Genomic DNA, 21,911 nt, shown 5'->3' with positions numbered 1-21,911 from the left:
CACGGCTCCTCTCCATCCGCAGTGGTGGAGCTTCTGTTTCAGTAGGGTCCTCAGGCAGCCCCTCTCTTCTCCGCCTGACAGTCGCAGTCTCCGGACTTTCACAACATACGTGGTAGGTAAAGTGCTTTACACAGGGAAATACGATATATACACACACGGAGAAGTCCCATCCGCATCCCGCACACCGACGTCCACACACAGCACACAAGACAAGGCTCTTTTTAAGAAATGCCTTTCCTACGAGTAGAGTTGGAGGGTGGGGGTGGGGGGTGGGGCTGGGGAGTGTGTCCCAAAAAAACCTCATTGATTTCCTTAAATAGCTTCAAACACGTATCTGAGCCAGGAGGAGACCCTGTCAGGGAATGGATACCTGTGAGATATCGTGTCTCTGCTAAGATATTCTCAGTAAACTATGGCTTTCAGAAGCAGTCTCACTTAAAGCAGGTATGGACTTGGGGTTTCCATTTCTCTTTATGGAGCAAGACCGTCTTCAAACACAGATCTAGAATGGATATGGTTAGTCAAGGCCTACGCATTGGAACACTTCCCCCCCACCCCCTACATTTTGGCACTTAAAAAAATATTCCAGTTTTATTTCGAGGTCTCTTTTTCATTAGGCTTGTGTGTCTGCTACTCAGAGAAGAGCCCCTGTGTGCTTAAGACCTTCTTCAGTGCCCCACGCATTCTCTTTTTAAGATGTGCATGACTCTTCTCCCAAGAGCTGGTTTCCAGGGCTGGACGAAGCTTTTCATATTCACGATTAATCTGCCTGTCCTCACGTCCTCATAGCCAGCTACCAGGTACTCCAAGCCTGAAAACACAAACAGGATACGCGAGTTACACTCTTTGGCCTTTGTTTTGAGTTTGTTTTTGTCTTTTCAAGACACGGTGTTTTCCACGTAGCTCTCTGGCTGTCCTGGAACTTGCTCTGTAGACCAGGCTGGCCTGCAACACACAGAGATCCTCCAGCCCCTGCCTCCAGAGTATCAGGATCAAAGGTTTGCGGCATGACCACCGGGCACGCATTAAACTCGATTAAAGCACATGCTGTGACCTTAGCAGGTCCATCGTTACTGGTTCATGGTTTTACACAGGCATGGTTTTATAAGATGGAGGGTCACAGATACTAAGAGATGACATTTAGTATGTAATATACACCATATACTGTGCACATGTTATCTCATGTGACCTCGACAATGACTTCTAAAGTACCTTGTCTCTTCCTCTGTACAAGTCAGAAACTGAGGCTCCGGGGTTGGGACGCTCATTCAGTTTCTCCTACCACATAGGAGCACCTTAAATCAAACTCAGAGCTGTCTGATTCTTGACTTCCGTATTGTTCCACCCCGAGTGAGAGAGGAGGAGGGGATCCATGGGCACTTGATCCATCAATATCCCTTGTGTGTGTTTGGCAGCAGCAATTAAGAAGGACTTTACGAATCAGGTGGTGGTGGCGCACACCTGTCATCCCAGCACTTGGGAGGCAGTGGCAGGTGGATCTCTGAGTTCGAAGCCAGCCTGGTCTATAGAGTGAGTTCCACAACCTAGCCTTTAGTGAGAGTTCCGGGACAGCCAGAGCTACACAGAGGAACCCAGTCTGGAAGAACAACAAGCAAGCAAACCAAACCAAACCAAACCAAACCAAACCAAACCAAAAAGACTTTGCAAAAATGAAGCAACTATTTGAAAAATATTGGACTGGAAGCATGGCTCAGCGGTTAAGAGCACTGACTGCTCTTCCAGAGGTCCTGAGTTCAATTCCCAGCAACCACATGGTGACTCACAACCATCTGTAATGGGATCGGATGCCCTCTTCTGGTGTGTCTGAAGACAGCGGCAGTGTGCTCACAAACATAAATAAATGAAAAAAGAAAAAGAAAAGTGTTAAAAGAAAGTTACAGGTGTCATAAAAGGACACACGTTCTCTATACTCTTTGAGGAATGACTATAAGTAGCTTGCTTATGAATAAAATAAAAACAATGACAAAAATTAATGAAACTCTATCGCACTCATTGCTGCCCTTATAATTAAAAAAACGTTCAGGCTTAAGAAAAAAAAAGCTTGGCTAGCAACTGCACAGACACAGACAGTCCTGTCTCTTTCTGTATTAATTAAGGAAATGACGGTATCCCACGTGGTGTCAACTTTGACATGCAGAAACAATTTTATAAAGGCTAGGATTAGAAAAAATAATTACGCCTATAACTTTCTAAGACAAAAAGCTGTATACTTCAGAAGTTTTAATGAAGACACTGGATGTTAAAATTCAAATAATTATCAGTTTAAATTTATGAGCCACGTGTAGTGACACATGTCTGTAACGCTAGTTATTATGGCTACTTGGGACACTAGGGCAAGAGGATCCCAAGTCTGAGGTCACCTGGGTAATGTAGCAAGACTTTGTCTCAAAGGAAAAAGGACTGTTGCTATAACTCAGAGCTAGGACGCTTGCATGGCTATGCACTTTCGATGTGTGTGTGTGTGTGTGTGTGTGTGTGTGTGTGTGTGTGTGTTTGTGTGTTTGTGTGTGTGTGTGTGTATTGCTTTGCCTAATACTTAAATAATAAAGTTCTCTTTTTACAAACACAATAAGCATTTACAAATCCACCAGAACTTCAGGGCTGGTGAGATGACTCAGCGGTTAAGAGCAGCGGCTGTTCTTATGGGGGATCCTGTGGGTTCGATTCCCAGCACCCACATGACAGTTTGCAATCATTTGTAACTCCAATCCGAGGAGACACAACACCCTCTCCCGGCCTCTAGGCACTGCATGAACATGGTGCCCAGACATGCATGCAGGTAAAACATGCATACACACAAAATACAAATATGTGTTTAAAAATACAAATAAAAAAAGACAAAGATCAAGTATTTTAAATTACTTTCAAGCCATAAATAGAACAAATAGTACAGGTCTTTACCATTTACTATATTGATATAAAACTAATATAAATGATATTGAATGGTATGGTGTACCATTTTGATGGTTTGCATATGCTTGGCCCAGGGAGTAGCACTATTAGAAGGTGTGGCCTTGTTGGAGGAAGTGTGTCACTGTGGGGTGGGCTTGGAGACCCCTCTTCCTAGCTGCCTGAGGATGCTAAGTCTGTTCCTGGCTTCCTTTGGATAAAGATGTAGAACTCTTAGCTCCTCCTTCACCATGCCTGCCTGGATACTGCCATGCTCCCACCTTGATGATAATGGACTGAACCTCTGAACCTGGAAGCCAGCCCCAGTTAAATGTCTTTATAAGAGTGGTCTTGGTCATGGTGTCTGCTCACTGCAATAAAACTCTAAGACAACCATCAAACCATAACACACAGTGTCTTCATTTATATCTCTTAGTAGTGTGTGTGTGTGTGTGTGTGTGTGTGTCAATGTGTGTGTATGTGTGTATTAAGGATTTATTTATATATTATATATATATATATATATGAGTGCTCTGTCTTTACACTAGCCAGAGGTGGGCATCAGATCCCATTACAGATGGTTGTGAGGCACCATGTGGCTGCTGGGAATTGAATCCAGGACCTCTGGGAAAGGAGCCAGTGCCCTTAACCAGTGAGCCACCTCTCCAGTCCCAGTAGCACTTTATATTTAATTTGTCTATCTTTAAAGATTGATGTCTGCTTTGTTATGTGTTTGAGGGCACAAAGATTTTTTTATCTATGAAAAAAGGAAGTATACTTTGGTGTCACAGAAGACAAGGCTATATGCATGGATGAATAGTAGAGCTCTCTCTCTCTCTCTCTCTCTCTCTCTCTCTCTCCTTTCTTTCCTTTCTTCTCCGCCCCCTCCCCTTTTGGATTCTCTCTGTAGCCCTGGCTGTCCTGGAACTCACTCTGTAGACCAGGCTGGCCTCAAACTGAGGAATCCACCTGTCTGCCTCCTGAGCGCTGGGATGCAATGCATGGGTTTAGAGGCTCCTTTTCAGAGGCTGCTGGGAAGACACATTGAGGCGGAAGGTTTCAGAGTTTTCTTATCAGTCTTCCTTGGTTTTAGGCATCGGACTTGTAAAAATGGAAAAACAAAAGCAAAACGAAACTGTGTCTGGTTTTGCTTTGGCGGTTTCCAGATTTTTCTTCAAAGCAAGTAAACATGTTTTCAAGAATTCTTTGAATAATTGTGCTTATGTTTTCAATTGTGACGAACTCAGTTGGTTCTTTGACGCTGGCACAGACTTGAGTAGGAAATAGAGCTCACTTCCTGGAGAGCGGCGCAGATGACCGAAGCTTTGTTTTCAATGTCATCCTGCAAACTGGATTAGTGTCTCTCTCTCTCTCTCTCTCTCACCTCTCCCCTTTTGCCAAGATAATAGAAAATTGCTCATTAGAGCCCTTAAGCACAGATCATTGGAAAACAGAATTTAAATGAACGACTCTTTGTTTCCTGTGTTCAAAAATCCCAGATTCTTACTTATTCTTTGGAACTATTTATTTTTTTACCATTAAGGAAGTTTTCCTTCTATCTTATTGAACTGTAAATGGAATTAAGCAAACTAAACATCAGAGGGATGAAGGTACCAAAAGGTTAGTTAACTTGAGAAAACATTACTTTAAAAAAAAAATCACTGTTTATGTGTTTCAGACTAAAGGGATATTTTATTTGTAGTTTTGCTGTTATCTGTTTCTTTTCATTTGTTAATTAAGAGCTCTTATTAACATAACTGTGGTCTCCTGGCTCATAAGGGATTCCCCAATAATAAGTTGGACCCAGGATACAAATGATGCACCTGTCTCAGCGGTGCCCTACCGCATACACAGGAAATCACAAAAGGCAGAAGAGGGAAGAAGTATTTGTTTTCCTGGAACCTGTTACTGATGGCTATGTTAGTATTGTTTGAGGGCTAGAGTGGACATTGGAAGGACTATGATAAGAAAGCTAAGCCCTGCTTTCAAATTTAGCAAGGGAGTAGAGAAGTAGGTGCAGACACAGTCGGGGAGGTGGACGTTTACATGTAGGACGACTCGGGTTTTGGTACCATCAGCGGAGTTCTTACACATCCCCATGGACGGTTGTCCCGGGAGATCCCTCTCTGAGCTGGCGCACATTCTGAGAGTACCACTGCCAGAGGGCTATCTCCACAGAGTCCCGGAAGCCCGGACCCCTCAGGGGTCGTAAGAACTCATCTGTGACCGCTATCGCCATCATCTCTGCCTTATAGTCTTAAGGTTCAAACCAAATCTCACTCCATTCCAGGCCTCACTAAGATTGTATTTGAATTATTCCCCCCACCCCCCGGCTGTTTCTCATTTCAAACCAGAATGATCTTTCAACGGAAAGCAACCCGATGAAACCTCGGGAGTTGTTTTCGATCCAGGAGAAACAGATGCTTCTCATGCAGCAGCAGAAGCGGTTTCAGTGTTATTTGCACAGATGGGCTTTTGCACTGGCGCTTCCTTGGGGAGCGGGTTCTCCTGTAGTAGGGCCTCGCTTTCAAATAACACACACAGCGGTTATGTCTCACGGCAGTGCGGTCCACGCAGCAGGCACCCGGAACCAATCCGAGGTTGCTCTTTCCGGATAGACAGTGTTATATGGCTGGATTTTAAAATCCTTTCCCTTTATAGAGCACATGGAGGAGGCTTTTGATTTTGTATATTTTAATGTTAGTTAAAAGAATTCCTTTTGGATTTTACGCAGTGTTCATAAGGTGAAAGGAGAGATGCTTTTAAGGAGGTTTGGTTCGGAGGATGTACTGTAAGACAGCCAGTGCGCAGAGGTGCGCAGAGACAAGGCTCACACTGTGGACCAAGTCTAACTGGTGCTCACCTGGATTGAGGATCGGGCAGGTGCAGCCTCTGTTAGTCCAGGACTCGGGATAGAGTGTTCTCTTGCCTCGTAAGATCTTCAGTTTGGTAGCCTGTAAGACTTTCTTAATCTTCACGTTGACCTCAGCGTGGGAACCTTTATCATGAGCTGATAAAATCTTGATTTTTAACACTGTAATGACATAATTCAAAACATTAAAAAAAAAAGAAGAAGAAAGAAAAAGCTTACGGATTCCATGTTTTCTTTTGAAACTGGAACTATTTGAATAGTCATTCCCAAGTGTGATGGAAGGGCAAATTGATGAAAATCAGGATACGGAAATCTGCCTTTAAGGTCACGAGGCTCATTCACTTTTTCGGTGATTTAATCTCATTTACATTTTATTTTCTCTTTATTTGGAAATCTCAACCTTTGCCTCCTCCAATATTATGACACCGGAAAGACATTAACCATTGCCTACTCACTGCAAATACAGTTTTAAGTATATTCAGCTGAGCCAGGCACGGTAGGGCACACCGGAATCCCAGCACTTGGGAGGCAGAGGCAGGCAGATCTCTGTGAGTCCCAGGACAGCCAGGGCTGCACAGAGAAACCCTGTCTCAGAAAGGAAGAAAATTCAAGACGAAGTCTAATGATGCATCAAATCTACAGGGAGAATAAGTAGGAGAGTAGAAATATTGTCCTGGTTTTAATTTAGGTTCAGATCATATTATCCTCCTTTGGTTGATTGTGTATGATATTATGATAGAGAACAAAATGCTTGGGTAGAGTATATTTTACGTCCTTCTACAGAGGTTACGTAACATTATTGATTATTTACTGTTCTTCGGAGTACAATCCGGGCTGACCAGGTGAGGCAGGCTGCACTCCTACTTGCTGGAAGCGCTTCAGTATTCTTCTCACTTGATTTATTTTAAGATTTCTTTATTCTGATTTTATGTTGTATGAGTGTTTGCCTGCGTGTATGTATGTGCACCACACGTGTGCCTGGTGCCCAGGGAGGCCAGAAGAAAGCATCAGGTCCCCTCCTTGAGCGAGAGTGAGCGTCGTGAGCTGCTCTGTGGCAACTGATCCCTGGTCCTCTGCTGGACTAGAACTGTTCTCAGCTGCTGAACCATCCCTCCAGACCCTGCTTTTAATTCCCAATAATTAAAAAATATTTCTAAATTGACACATAGAAATAGTACACACCTATGAAATCCTATGTGATATTTTAATATACACATTGTAAAAGGTAGAATAGAGTAAGTAGACCAGTTCAAACATTTATCATTCCTCTGCAATAAAATGCCTACATCTTTCCTCCTCCTCCCTCCCCCCCCTCCCTCCTCCTTCCCTCCCTCCCCTGTAGCACACAGTGTTGTTGGGAATTGGTTCTAACGCTTTGTCTGGATCAGCCTCCAAATCTGGAATCTGTGTGTCCAAACACTGAAAATCCCCATCCCCAATTGGTTTTTGATGGATCGATAAAGAGCCAATGGCCAATGGCTGGGAGGTGGGTGGGGAGGGGAGGGGAGAGAGAGAGAGGAGAGAGAGGACTTCTAGGTTCCCAGGAGAAGAAACGCAGTGAGGAAAGAAGGGATCTCCATGAGAAGAAGGGAGTAGGATGGAGAAAGCCAGGAGGAGGGAACAGGAGGGAGAAACCACCAAAATGTAGGCAGAAGAAGAGAAGTGGCCCCCAGAAAGGCTGCTCAGAAGCGTCTTGGGCAGCAAAGATAAGGGGGCTGCCCAGACGGAGCCAGGGGAACAAGATAAAATATAGATTTAAGAGGCGTTAAGTCAGGAATGCAGGAGGAGGGAGAATGCACTGGCTTTGGGGAGGGTTAGGGAGTGTCCAGCCACTGACTCGCCAAGGCATAACAAAATTACCTGGTATGTGTGTGTGTGTGTGTGTGTGTGTGTGTGTGTGTGTGTGTGTGTGTGTGTGCGTGTGTGTGTGTGTGTGCGTGTGTGTGTGTCTGTGTGTGTGTGTGTGCGTGTGTGTGTGTGTGTGTGTGTGTGTGTCTGTGTGTGTGTGTGTGCGTGTGTGTGTGTGTCTGTGTGTGTGCGTGTGTGTGTGTGTGTGTATCTGTGTGTGTGTCTCTGTCTGTGTGTCTTTCATTCGAGAGAGAGTCTAGACAGCTCTCAGGCAGGCACAGTGCGTGCACAGCTTGCTGGGAGCCCGAGCAGTTAACCAATTCACGGCTACACAGTGTAATACACTATGGTTACAGAGCCATTTAGAATCGGAAGACAGTAAAGTCATTCATTAGAGAAACTATTTTCCTTCTGCCATATGCTACATATTTTTGGCGTTTGAATGGTAGAAGAATATTTAGAGATATTGGGAAACAGACCTAGGTGAATCACCAATCTTTTGTTTTGCTTTTTTGACATAGTTTCTCTGTGTAGTCTGGCTATCCTGGAGCTCCATTTGTAGAGCAGGCTGGCCTCAAACACACAGGGATCCACCTGCCTCTGCCTCCCAGTGCTGGGATTCAAAGCCTATGCCACCCCCAGTTTTGATTAATGCCTCATGAACAGCCTTCTTACCATTGCCCAAGCATCTAATGCAGTATGGAATTGCATCAGCCAGGTGTCTAGTTTCCTTAGAAACCTCTGTACATAGCCTGAATAGAGAATATACCAGCTTCAAGGATTCACACTCACCATATGAATACTTCATTCCACAGAAGGCCTTGGGGTTTCCTAACACTTGTTCCTTACATTCACATTTACCTACGTAAAGCAAATGGGAAACTGCGTTATTGGGGGTGCAAATCTAGGCAACAGTTTATTCCTTCATTGATTCATTTAACACATGGAAGTATTATGCAGTCACGAAAATAATTTAATACAAGTAACGTCTCCTTTTCAATGCAATTATCATCTAATAAAATACCGACCGGAGTAAAATATGGAAGATAAAATCAACATCAAATTCCAGTGACAAAGTGATGTCGTGATAAATACAGTCTACTGTCAACACTTTATGTTAATGAAAAAGAACCAAAAGTATAAACTCATAGGAAAGTAACTAAGTATACTAAATATCCAGTTAATTAAAATGTCACGGAAAATCAAATACAATACTTGGAGGTAACTGGATACCATAGGATGTGCTGGGCGGGGTGATATCCTGCAGAACACCTAAGTATGAGCAAGATATGACTCTTGCCTAAGGCTTGCAATTTGGTAAGCCAAAGGGTGTGTCTAAAAGTAACTAAGTGGTCCTGATAGAAGTCCAGCATGCTCAGGTGGGAGGGTCTCATGTTTGGGAAGATGAGCAAAGCCTTCATGGCTAAAAAAAGATCTAGGAATGGTCTTCTACAAAACGATAGAGTAGTTTCTTCCCACCCTTGAATTCACTTACTAGAACTGGCACGTGAGAGAACTGCCAGGCCCTGGAGAAGACTTACAACACCTTTGAACAAAAATGAGCGCCATAAAAATCAAGTTCCCGGTTAATGACAGAGGACTGTGTTATCGCTAACAGAAACAGGAGCAGTAGGGGAACACATTCCCGGACTTGAGAGTTTTAAAAGCTTTTGTAGCAATTCGTCTATCTAGTTTGTTGCTCTAAGGGACGTAGAATGATAGCTCTGGGAAGGGAGGAGCTGCCGAAATCAGACCTCAGTAAGAGCAGCAGTCAGCGAGGAACCGGAGGTATTGGGAAACAGACCTAGGTGGCCGAGTTGTTGCTGGGTGGTCTCTCTCCCAGCTTTGCCCCTGGAGCCATGCACTTTGCCATGCCTAGACTGATGGTTTGGCCTCCACAGTTTCATGCGTTTGAATGCTTGACCATAGAGCAGGGCGCTATTAAGAAGTGTGGCCTTGTTGGAGGAAGTGCGTCACTGTGTAGGCAGGCCTTGAGGCCTCCTATGCTCGGGCTCCACCCAGGGTGGAAGAGAGCCTCCTTCTGGCTGCCTTCAGATCAATATGCAGGACGCTAAACTCCTCTAACATCATCTCTGCCTGCATGCTGCCATGGTGCCCACCGTGATGACAATGGACTGAACCTCTGAAACTGTAAGCCAGCCCCAATTAAACGTTTCCCTTTCTAAGAGCTGTCTTGGTAGCGGTGTCTCTTCACAGCAATAGAACCCTAACGAAGACAGGTGCAACACTCAGGTTCCAGGGACAGAGAAGATCTTGGATTGGGGCTTCTAGAGTGAATGAGAAAGGGTAGCTTCCTATAGCAAAATTGACTGGCACTAATCCAGAAGTATCAGGAAAGAGGGAAAATGATGGGTGCTCTAGGATAAGGAGGATGGAGTGAATCAGAGAAGATCAACAAAACATCTGGGCAGAAACGCCCATCCAGTGAGAGCGGCGTAGAAAACTCCGGCACATCAGCTATAGCAGCCCACGCTGTGGAAAAGAGCATAGAGTTCGCAAGTGTAAGATCCCGTGTAGAATTACATAGTGGGAAAGAGAAGTTAAAGATGCTTACAGCACGATGCTGTGATTCGCTCATCATCTAAACACAGCAGAGGAACTCACTGGAGTGGTGAGTGAATGGCCCACGGCCTTTGAAAGCTGCCTTACAGCAGGGCGTGTGCTGGCCGCAATGCTGCTGTGCTGCTATAAAACCTAATGGAGCTACGAGTGAATGGCGTACACCATTCCCCGCTACAAAGCTCGCTTGTTAGTCCTTTCGGGGGCACACACAAGTCTGTCATTTGAAGGTCTGTCTTTGGCTGCCTGACAATACCCTTTCTTCGCATGGTTAAGAGCTCAAGCATTAATATGCATTGGTCAAGCTGGGTTCTGGGGGGGAATTGGGGGGTTATGCTGTTGTCTTAGCTACTCAGAAAGCTGAGCCCAGGGGACTATTTCCCAGGAGTTCAGGCCCAGCCTGGATGGATCCCGAGAGTCGATCTCAGAGAACGAAACTTTGCATTTGACTCCTGGAAATGGAAGAGGCCTGTCTGGTTACAGTAGGTGGCTGGAACATTTTGAAAGATGAACATTGCTCCCAGTTTTCTGGTACTAGTTAAAGCCAGGTTTGTCATTTGGGAAGTCAGAGTTCACGTCTGGACGTCTGGTATTTTCTACCTCACGACTGGTAGAAATGTCAGACGAGAGGGCTGGGAATAAGCTCAGCTGTTGAACTCTTTGCCTAGCGTCTATATCATCTCTGGGGAGGGGGAGAGAGAGAGGGAGAGGGGGAGAGGGGGAGAGGGAGAGGGAGAGAGAGAGAGAGAGAGAGAGAGAGAGAGAGAGATTAACTTTACTTTGTGACAAATACAGATTTTTGGCATACTGCCTAATAGATGAAAGCTTTTAATGGTGTTTACAGTAGACAGGTAGGCAGCTTGAACGGGCTTTTTTAAGTGCTTAAGAAACTGGCTGTCGTTTTTGTTGAAGAAAGGGACTCAGGAGCATTGAGCTACACCCAAAGGGAATGTTGAAGCAGGGCTGTCTTCCTCACTCAGAAACTCGTCCAGATGGTTCCCAGAGGCTCCCTGGGGACATTCTAGGCCTGACAGCTGTGGGACACTTTATGTGCTCACTGGGCGAGCTGCCAGCTCCCTGATAACATGCACAATGGGTTTAGTGGATGTCCTGGAGTCCAAATGACCTGATTATTACAGATTTGGTCCAGTAAGCAGTTACAGATTACAAGTCATTGTTGTGGCAGAGTAGAAGACAGCTTGCAGAGTGGATAAAGTGATAAAATACAGACTAAATACCACGGAGGCCAAAAATAATGATGAATATTTGTCTTCTTTCTCAAATGCCTAAAAAGATAAATATGAGAACCAAGCATGGTTCGCATCTGTAATTCCAGCACTTGGGAGGCAGAGACGGGTTCACAGCCAATTCCGGGCCTACTGGGCCTGTACAATTAGACTTTGTCTCAAACATAAATAAATAAATAAATAAATAAATAAATAAATAAATAAATAAGACAATCTTGTTTATGTTTTCTACCTTCTTTCTATTATAAGTTAAAATGAGACCATTAGGAAAATTATTATGATACTATGTTTAGTGAGAAAATCAGAATAGCAAATAACACTGACTCTCAAATTTGGGTTCATGGATTTTGTTGTTGTTGAGACATTGTTTCTCCATGTAGCCCTGACTGAACTGGAACTTGCTATGTAGACTAACCTGTCCTCACAGATATCCTCATGCCTCTGCCTCCCACATGATGGGGTTAAAGGCTTGTGTTATCATGTCTGGTTTGAATCTTTAAATAAAAATTTTTAAACAAATTTATTATAGGAAAAAAAAGGCCTTTGCAAAAAAAAAAGTCACGCACCATAATTCTTGGTCTTGGGCTATAGGTTCCCTAAGAAAATCTTAAAAGAATGTTTCCTTCGTTATTTAATATGTAGATTAAGTTAAACGACAATTCTAAATTTCTCTGTATGTCTGAAACCAATAAAATGTTTGGAAAATATTATAGTCAAGTAACACAGTTTTGTTAATTCATACTCAAATACATTTGTATCTTTACTTGTTTATTTATTTATCTGTATACATGTGCATTTTAGGGTATGTGTGTGGGGTGCATGTGTGTAGTTGAGGCTAGAGTGAATGCCAAGTATCTTCTTTAGTTCTACTTTATTTCTTGACACAGTTCCTCTCATTAAACTGGGAGCTTGCTGATAATAGCTAGATTGCCTGGCCAGCAAGCCCCAGGTGTCCTCTTGTCTGCCTTTCTTTCCTTCCCCCCAAGAGCTGGGAGTAAAGGTGTGTGCCATTACTGTGTAATAGTTTCCTCCTAGACTGAAACAATCCATCCTGCAGAGAAGCTCCCTCAGGAAGAAGATAAAGAACTGAAAACAGCTTCAGGAAGTCCCTGAAACCGACCAGATTCACTAGGCCTCTCCTTGCCAGAGTAAGCATAAACCTGAGAGTGCCCCTCAGATGAGGAAGACTTTCAGGTGAGTAGAGGTGCCAGGAAGACTCTCAGGGTAGAAAAGCTGCAGAGAAGATCTGACCAGCTGCCTGAAAGAAGCAGAAACCAGCTAAGCGCTTACAGAAGAACCCGGACAGGACACTCTCCAACCTGTTGAGCTGCCTGCTGGCTGTGCAATGTATCCTAGGTGTCCCAGATTTTGTGAGCTGTCACCCATGGTGATACAGATGTCTTTGAGTCATTTCTGCCTCTCTGAGTGACCTTTCACCCATATTCCTGTAAGTAATCCCAATAAAATTCATTGGTTCACCAAGTTGGACTTGGTGGTATCCGTACTTTGGTCTCTCTGGGTTTCCCGTTGGGTGAATAGACCTGTATGTTGTGTCTTCCCAGGGAAAGTTGTCACTCAACAGAGGTCAGATTCAGATCCTTATGCTTGCTGTGCCAGCATTTATTGGCTGAGTCATCTTCTCAGCCTCATCTCAGGTTTCAACACATAGCCATGTTAGGATAAGGAGGAAACAAACCAGATGCAGGCTGTGTCAGAGGCAGAAAACAACCTCTGTGGGTCAGAGAGGACAGAGTGTGCAGTGGGCAGGGGGGGCAGAGATCCTAGATCCTTCGATTCTGATTTCAGACTCAGGTAGCTGTGGTCAGGAGTTCGGACCTATGGGCTAAAGGGAAGTAAGGATGAACCACCCTAAGGCACTTTTTAAAGACCCAGAGTGGATTCTGTTCTCTATGATAATGAAAGGAAGTCTGAAATCTAAAACCATGGCCTTGTTTTTTAGTTTGCAATTTGCAACTAGGTAAATGGGCAACACTGGGAGCTTTGAGTATTTACAGTGATGTTCTACATTTTTTCTCTGCTATATATTTTAATATAAAATTATAGCATATAAATATGTATTGATATAACTAAATGTATATATAATCGACAAAGATTTATTCATATAACAATACAATTTATATATATCACATATATAAACTGTAAGTATATAAAATCCTATATTAAAATACATATAAATATATATTTGTTATATTTTTATATAAAATATAAAATCATAAAAACAACAGCCCATTAAAATAATCCTCAATTTTTTTTTTTACTTTTGTATCTATGGGGACAGGCCATTCATTTGTTAAAACTCACAACTAAAGGATGCCCCTCAGAAGATTCAAAACGCTGTCCCCTGGTTTGACAATCACTACTGCTCAAGAGGAGGCCTGGAAACATGGTAGTGGCCCTGTGCGTCTCACCTGAGTGTCGAAGTGCAGAAAACCCCTGCTCATCTTCCCAGTCCCAGCTCTGCTCACTCTTATTGTGCAGAGAGTGAAAGTCGGGGACTTCGTGATACCAGTCCACGTCAGCATTGCTAGCGGAACAGAACACAGAGTAAGCGGTGTCTTAAAAACCAAAAACGGGTGAATCTTGTCGTATAGACTCAAGCCTTCCTATTTGTCTATCTCTCACTTTCACTTTCCAGTAACAGTGCTGGGTTAAGAGGTTACTGTGCAAAATAATTTATTTTGCAAAATGAACTAATTTCCTCCACACACAGGAACAACTTTTTGATTCTTCGAACTGAACAAAAAAATCTTTTAAGTTATATGCAGCTGTGTGCACTCTACTTAATGGCATTCGGTCACCTCCCAATCTCCAAAGCTTGAACCACACAAAGACAAGAACGAGAGGCATGCACATTCACCTGCTGATGCAGTCTCCCGTGAGCGGGTCGCAGCTCCCCGCACAGTCACAAGGTCTGCAGCCGTAGTCTCCAAAGCCCCAGTATCCCACCATGCACCTGTCACAATGTGGCCCTGCCACCCCAGGCTTGCAAGGGCAGTCACCATTGCTGGGGTCGCAGAAGGTCGCTGAGCTGAAAGGAAGGTTCGCCGAGCCAACTGGGTGGCAGGAACATGCTACAACAGAAGAGACAGGGGACCGATGAACGTCCGTAGGTCACCTGCGTGGAGCTTATGCCTGGCAAGCGCCTTCCCCTCATCAAACCGCATGTTTCCGAAATGCATCATTTACCCAGCTGATGTATGCTTGCATGTCTGCTGCAAAAAGAAACTTGGAACTTATTCTGAAGCTGAGAGGATTAAATATAAACACCTTTTGGCTGAGGTGACAAGGACAAGCCAATGAGGAAGGTAGAGAAGGAGCATTTAGTGAGAGATGAGCTACAAGTAGATGATGTTTTAAAGCAGTGCTTCTCAGCCTTCCTCATGCTGCTACCCTTTAACACAGTTCCTCACGTTGTCATGACCCCCCTCATCCACCCATAACATGGTTTTTGTTGCTACTCCATAACTGTAATGTTTCTACTGTTATGGATCGTAATGTAGATCTCTGTTTTCCTATGGTCTTAGGTGACTATTGTGAAAGGGTCATTTGGTCCTCAAAGAGATCAAGACCCACAGGTTGAGAACCACTGTTCTAGAAGTCAAGAGGGCTTTAAGGAAGGGGATGATGCCAGCTGTCTAACGCAGCTACTGCAGGAAGATAAAGAGAATGGATTGTTAGGTTTAATAACATGAAGGCCTTCGTAGGAAAAGTTTCGATTCAGTGGTACATGAGGAATGTGATTAAAGAGAACGCCAGAGAGAATCCAACAGTGAGACCAGAGAGTTCTTTTCAAAGCTAAACTTGGCTGGGCGTGTGAAACTGAATGAGGATTTGTGTGCACGCGTCAACAAAGTGTGCATGTGAATTCTACATGAGATTTGCTTATTCGCTCAGTGTAAATTATAAACCGTGACCTCACTTGGGTCCTCTAACTGATGCTCATTTCAATTCCTTCAATTTTTCCTAGATTAAAGACCAAATACTCCCCATAGTGGTCTAGGTGAAATTTCCCTGGACTTTTCAATTGATTCTACTCTCTTGGTCTGATGATTGTATTGACCAACTTGTCTGGATAATCTGTCCACCTCAGGATGTCTTCCTCCTCTTTCTCCTGTCCCCCTGCAAGAGCCAAATGAGGAACGGAGGAAGAGATCTTGGTTCCGCTCCTGCCCCCTCAGCTCCTTGATTTGGAGGAAGAAGCTTATCTTGCTGAGTCCTGGCTTCCCCGCTATGCTGTCTACATCTTCTGAAGGCTGAAGTTATTCTAGGCGCACCCTCTTCAGCAAGGCGTGTAACACATAGCCTGCTATTGCCCAGGGCAGATTTTCTGCCATTACTTTTCAACTAAATTTCTAGATATTACTTTCCCTTTAAAATCTTTAAATATTAGTTATCTTGACATTCGAATTTCCATTTGATGTTATTGCTCCAGCTGTCTGACTTTTTAAGAAGATACCCAGCTTCTCGTCTCAATTTCCGTACCTGCAGCTATGAAAATAAGACTCTGTGTGTGTGACACACACACACACACACACACACACACGTCCTCAGGAGGCTGTGAGGATTAAAGGGGATCGTGTATACAAAGCCATCACTGTGGAGTTTGAAATACAGTTTATTCTTAGAAGATTAATTAATTGGGCAACAGAAATTCTAACAGAAGTATAGGATCTCTGTATAGGAAGTGATGTCAGACATAAAAGAATTTTATTTGTAGGCTTGTAAGGAAAACAGGAAAGTAGTGGATCAAAGTTCCCATCGCTGTGATATACTAGAGGTCTGTGATAGGAGCGCGGCAAAGTTGAAGGCATCATAGCCTGAGACAATCCCACAGGGCTCACAGGCTGTGGTTCTCAGGTGTGTGAGCTGGGTTGAAAGGAAAGAGAGTTTATTTGTTGACAGGTGGGAGAGGTAGGGACTTGCTCATTGGAACTCCCCTCGCTGGACTTTTTAAAAACCATTAAACATTTTAATTGCATTGAAAGCACATAAAACTTTCTATACTAATCATTTTTTGAGGTGTACAGTTGACTCGAGTACGTCCATGGATTTAGTGGCTGAGGAAGTCTTCCATCAGGGTATGGGTTCAGTTCTGGCAGACACGTAGACGGTTAGGGAGAGGAAAGAACAAGACCTAACAAGGACATGTAAGGCAGGAAGCGAAGGAAAGAAAGAAGAGTTTGGGTAGAAGAGAGTTCTGTTTGTGTGGGGTTGTTGTATGGGGGCGGGGTTGAGACAGGGTTTCTCTGTGTAGCCCTGGCTGTTCTGGAACTCACTCTGTAGCCCAGGCTGGCCTGGAACTCAGAGATCTGCCTGCCTCTGCCTCCCGAGTGCTGGGGTTAAAGGTGTATGCAGCCACCAGCTGGCTTTGTGTGTATATATATTTTTAAAGATAGAGTATTTAAGGTTGAGACCCCTGTGTAAGAGAAAGAAACACAGAACAATAATTAAAAGGTTTATAATGACCATCTGGATGAGGTAACGTTGTTAAGGGGAAGCACGGGTGGAGGAAGGTATGAGCTTTCTAGCTTATAAAAAGGGGATGACATTGTTTATGAAGATGACCAAGAGAAAGCTGGGTATATAGAGCTACATGGGGATGGAGGGTGCAGGATAGGGAGAAAAACATGAACTCAGGGTTAAACATCTATGGGCTTTGAGGCCCTTGTGGGATATGCTAATAAGTTATAATGGACAGCTAGAAATAATCTGAGAGTGAGGAGAAAAGTTGGAGGATCCCAGAAACAGTTTAAAAAGTTTTCAGGCGATGGGTGTTGAAGCCAAGAGAACATGATGAGACCCCCAAAGGTGTACAGAGTAAGGGGACAGTCCCGGGCACTGCATGGAAGCCAGCCTTCCATTACAGAGAGGTGGAGGAAGAATAGCTCAGACTGCCAAGGGTTAGACAGGGAGGAGGAAAAGAAAAAGAGAAAAACAGAGACAGAAGACACAGGCTGAGAAAGTTTCAAGCGGTTAACAGCGTCAAATATTGCAGAATGCACACGTCACGTAAGAGTAACCTAAGGCCCCAAACCACTATCAGTCAGGAAGTCCCTGATGGTTTCCTGAGCATAGGAGCTGAAGAAATGGTGACTGGCACAATGCCTTCTTTGGTGGAGAGCCGTGACAATGGCATAATGTTGCTCCCTTTTCTGCAAAAGGTACTCGTTATCTTCTTAGACGAACCTTTTATTCATTCTGCTACTCATTTACAGGGGAAGGGCTGAGGGTTGATGATAATAATCCTAATGTTTATGAAGCCTTTGCAGTTTAGAATATAACACTCACTGGTCAAGCATTGCACGCTAGGGCCCTCGCCTGCCTCTCTAGTCTCAGCTTCCATGATTGTCTTGCATTTATCCCTTATCCTAATTAAATGCTACCTACCGTTTCTAGGCACACCGTATGCTATCCTAACTCTGTGCTGTTGTTGCGAGAGGGCCTAGCCCTCCCTGCATGCATCGTTGCCAGAACTCCACACGTCACTCATGTCTACCTTAGACAGCATCTCCAAGTCAAGCATTTGAGGTGGTGAGTGCTCAAGGCGAGGGCATAGAAATAGAGGACAACGGGTGGGAGCTGGTTCTCTGTTTTACTGTGTAGGGTCCAGGGCCTGAACTCAGGCTTGGCAGCAAGCACTTCGAGTTCTCTCACCCAAGGAGCCACCACAGCAGTCCCAAGGCAGAATGTTTGAGACAGAGATAGAATGATACTCCTAAGAGAAGAGCAAACCGTATCATCCCTCAGCAGCTCTGTCCATTTCCCCAGGCTCGGCACCCAAGGCAGCCATTCATGGTCCTATCTAAGGGGCAAGTCTGCTGTCTTTAAGGAGTCTTCCTAATTCACACAACTGAGGTAATCAATCCTGTATTTTGAAACCTTTGGTTGCTTGAAGCATAGCAACCAACTCTTATAGCGTTGCTAGCATTTTATTTTACATTAGAAACAGTGGCATTTGTTTTCTTTGTGAGGATCACATCTACCTCCTACAATGTCTATTTAATTATAAATTTCAGATAATAAAAAAGCTCACTAAATCGAATTAAAATGCAATGACAAACACACTTAGCAAATGGCCAAAGAGGCAACTGTGTATGTGCACAAGGCAGTAGTCATCTAGCCATTCATTTAGTCAATGCACATTTAATGAACAGCTACTATGTGCTAAGCACGTACTAAGCAGACTGCTAGGGAACTGAGTTGAACTAGATAATCTTTACCCTTTGAAGAGACTCACAGTTTATGGGAATAATCCTTCCGGAGCTGGTGAGATGGCCCAGGGAGTAAATGTCAATGTGCAAACCTCTTGGCATGAGTTTGATTCCTAGAACCATGGCATAAGGAGAAAACCAACTCTTGAATGTTTGCCCCCTGACTTCCCTCACATGCACCATGGTGCTCTCGTACATGCACACAAACACACATACCACACCATATATACATTGTCACGGGGATGATTCTAGCTGAGACTCCTAACAGAAAGGATATGGAGCCTGAAGTGGCCACCTCCTGTAGCCAGGCAGGACTTCTCGTAGAGGGAGGGGGACATCAACCCACCTACAAAATCCAGCCAAACTTTGTCCTGCCTACAAGAGGCACAGAGATAAGGATGGAGCAGAGATTGAGGGAACAGCCAATCAGTGACTGACCCAGCTTGAGACCCGTTCCATGGGAGAGAGCCAACCCCTGACACTATTAATGATACTCTGCTGTGCTTGCAGACAGGAGCCCAGCATATCTGTCTCCTGAGAGGCTCCACCCAGCAGCAGATGGAAACAGATGCAGAGACCCACAGCCAAACATCAGGTGGAGCTTGGGAAATCTTGTGGAAGAGGTGGGGGGATAGGATTGAGCGAGCCGGAGGGGTCAAGGACACCACAAGAAGACCTATAGAGTCTGAATCCATGGGGACTCACAGAGACTGAGCCACCAACCAAAGAGCATGCTGGGGCTGGACCTAGGCCCCCTATACATTTGTAGCAGATGTGCTACTTGGTCTTCATGTGAGTCCCCTAACAATTGGAGAGTGGGGGGCTTGGGGCTGTCTCTGACCCTGTTGCCTGCCATTGGATCCCCTTCCCCCAACTGGACAGCCTGGTTGGGCCTCAGTGGAAAAGAATGAGCTTAGTCCTGCTAAGACTTGATGTCCCAGGGCAGGGTGGTACCTTCTCGGAGGAGAAGAGGAGGGGGTAGCAGGGGGAAGTGATTTGTGAGAGTGGGACTGGGAAGAGAGGAGGGGAGGAGGCTGCTATAGGGATGTAAAGCGAATAAATAATGAATTAATGAAAAAAGGAAAATAATAACTATTCCAATATAAAGGGACTTAGGTAACACAGGAAAGATTTTAATCTTTAAAAGACCGAGTTCTTTATCCTTGTGATAAGAATGTTATTTAAGTCGAAGGCAGTTATGTCTTGCTATGTCTTTATCAAGCTTCCTAATTTTTCCAAGGGTTTGATTGATTATGAGGATCTTCATAATCAATTCTCTCTTAAGATATCAAATCCCTGCTGATTTACCCCTTGCTCTTAAAGATAATTCTCTTTATTACTGGGTCGTATACATATAATGTGCGTACATGTGTGTGGGTATGACGTGTATGCACATATGGTGTATGTATTGCCATGATGTGTAGGTGTGTGCCTGCCATGACACATGTGTAGAGGTCAGAGGGTAACTCTGTGTGGCCCGATCTTCCCTTCCATGCTCACGTGGATCAAATGGAGGTCGCAGGGCTAGTCTGACAGGTGACTTTTCCTGGTGAACTACCTTGCTGGTCACCTGGAGTTATTGCTTGTCTTTAACTAACCAGTGTAGAAAGTATACATACTATATATGTGGCTATACCAAGATGGCAGGTACGACTCAGCACAGGCATGACACTAAATAAAACCACACAGGAAAGAACAAAGCTAGCTGATTAAGCCGACAGTTGCTGTGCCACCCGCTTAAGTCATTTCGGTTCTCAACAGCGGCCACAGGAGATTGAGACCGAAGGCAGATGCTGTACGTCCTCCATCCGTGGGACCCCAATCACAGCATTTCCAGTCACGGGAAGAGGAAGAAAATAAAATAAAAGTCTGTCCGAGAGTTGACCTCTCAGCAGGACCTTAGGTTTTAAAACTGAGACACGAGTCAGGAATGGCCAGAGAAGAATGCAATTCTATCACGTGTGTTAATGGGTTCCCTGTCATCGTGACTTTTTGCATCATAACAAGACAAAAATACCAGTGAGAAACTATGCAGAACTAGCTGCAGGCAGAAGGCCCGGGCGTCGTCCGCTGTGAGCCCTCTCAGACTGCAAAGGGGGGTTTGCCTTGCATTCTTACTCCTGATGTTTGACGGCTGTCAGTATCTGACAGGCAGAGTCTACATTTCTTTTTCTCTTCTAGAAGGTACATTGTTGTTGTTGTTGTTGTTGTTGTTGTTGTTGTTGTTGTTGTTGAGGAAGATTGGTAGGTTGGGGAGAGGCTGTTTGTAGGTTATGGTTTCATTCTGAGTTCCTAGCATATATTTTGTACTAATTATTCTTTTCTCTTCCCTTTTCTTTTGGTTTTTCAGGATGGGGTTTCTCTGTGTAGCCCTGGCTGTCTTGGAACTCACTCTAGACCAGGCTGTCCTCAAACTCATAGAGAGCCTCCTGCCTCTGTCTCCGGAGTGCTGGGATTAACGCTGTGTGACATCATCGGCCTGGCTGCTTGTTCTTTTTAAGTTCAACTCAAGCACTTGCTTTTCCACAATGCCAGGCATTTATTTTATTTTATTCTTTTACATTTTTGTCACCATACATTCATGCCGATGCTACTGGGCTGTATAAGTACATTATCACACACGTATATATAATGTACTCGAAGCACATTGTCCCTTCAGAACCCTCTCTATGCACTCCTGTTTTCTTACCCCCTACCCCATTAATTCTTTAGTTCTCTGGGAATTGTCGTGCCATATGCACATATACTTTTATTTTTGTATTCAAATAAAGTTTAGAAACCATCAGTGAGAGAAAGGAAGTGCTCTATTCATCTTTCTGAGACTGCCGAAGTCTGGACAGAGAGACTGATGCAAGTCCTTGACTTCTGCTTGTCGTCAGACATGAGCCTCAATGGTGAAGATTACATCATAGTTTCTAATTATTACCATCACTGTGTGTTGTGTGGGTTCGCCCACTTCCCGGAGTTGGTTTTTGCCCTCCTACCTTTAAGAGGGTTCCAGGCAGTTAATTTAGGCCATTGGGCTTGGTAGCCGGGACCTTTAGTAGTGACTTATTGATTGGGGGTGTGCTCTACTGGAAGAAAATATAAAGTAATAATACAAAAGTTGTAAGCAGAACACGCCACAACAGGTTCCTTTTGAAGAATGTTTTTTTTCCCCTAGAGCTGAGGATCGAACCCAGGGCCTTGCGCTTGCTAGGCAAGCGCTCTACCTCTGAGCTA

At 44.2% G+C, this 21,911-nt stretch overlaps 1 protein-coding gene across 1 annotated transcript in view; it reads right to left on the bottom strand.

Annotated features, from left to right (window-relative positions):
• Nucleotides 1-544: 544 nt before the first annotated feature.
• Nucleotides 545-21,911, bottom strand: part of Ntn4 (netrin 4) — a 114,799-nt gene continuing 93,432 nt past the window's right edge. Inside the window, exons 6-10 of the mRNA XM_032911521.1 lie at nucleotides 14,336-14,549; nucleotides 13,887-14,002; nucleotides 8,423-8,491; nucleotides 5,774-5,944; nucleotides 545-811 (exon numbers count right to left, since the gene is read on the bottom strand). Coding sequence (XP_032767412.1) covers nucleotides 669-811; nucleotides 5,774-5,944; nucleotides 8,423-8,491; nucleotides 13,887-14,002; nucleotides 14,336-14,549 — 713 coding nt within the window. The 3' untranslated portion in view covers nucleotides 545-668. The remainder of the gene's footprint in view (nucleotides 812-5,773; nucleotides 5,945-8,422; nucleotides 8,492-13,886; nucleotides 14,003-14,335; nucleotides 14,550-21,911) is intronic.

The sequence above is a fragment of the Rattus rattus genome, chromosome 1, assembly GCF_011064425.1.
Source record: "Rattus rattus isolate New Zealand chromosome 1, Rrattus_CSIRO_v1, whole genome shotgun sequence".
Taxonomy (NCBI): domain Eukaryota; kingdom Metazoa; phylum Chordata; class Mammalia; order Rodentia; family Muridae; genus Rattus; species Rattus rattus.
Note: the sequence above shows the minus strand (reverse complement) of the source record. Positions and strands in the feature narration are given on the sequence as shown.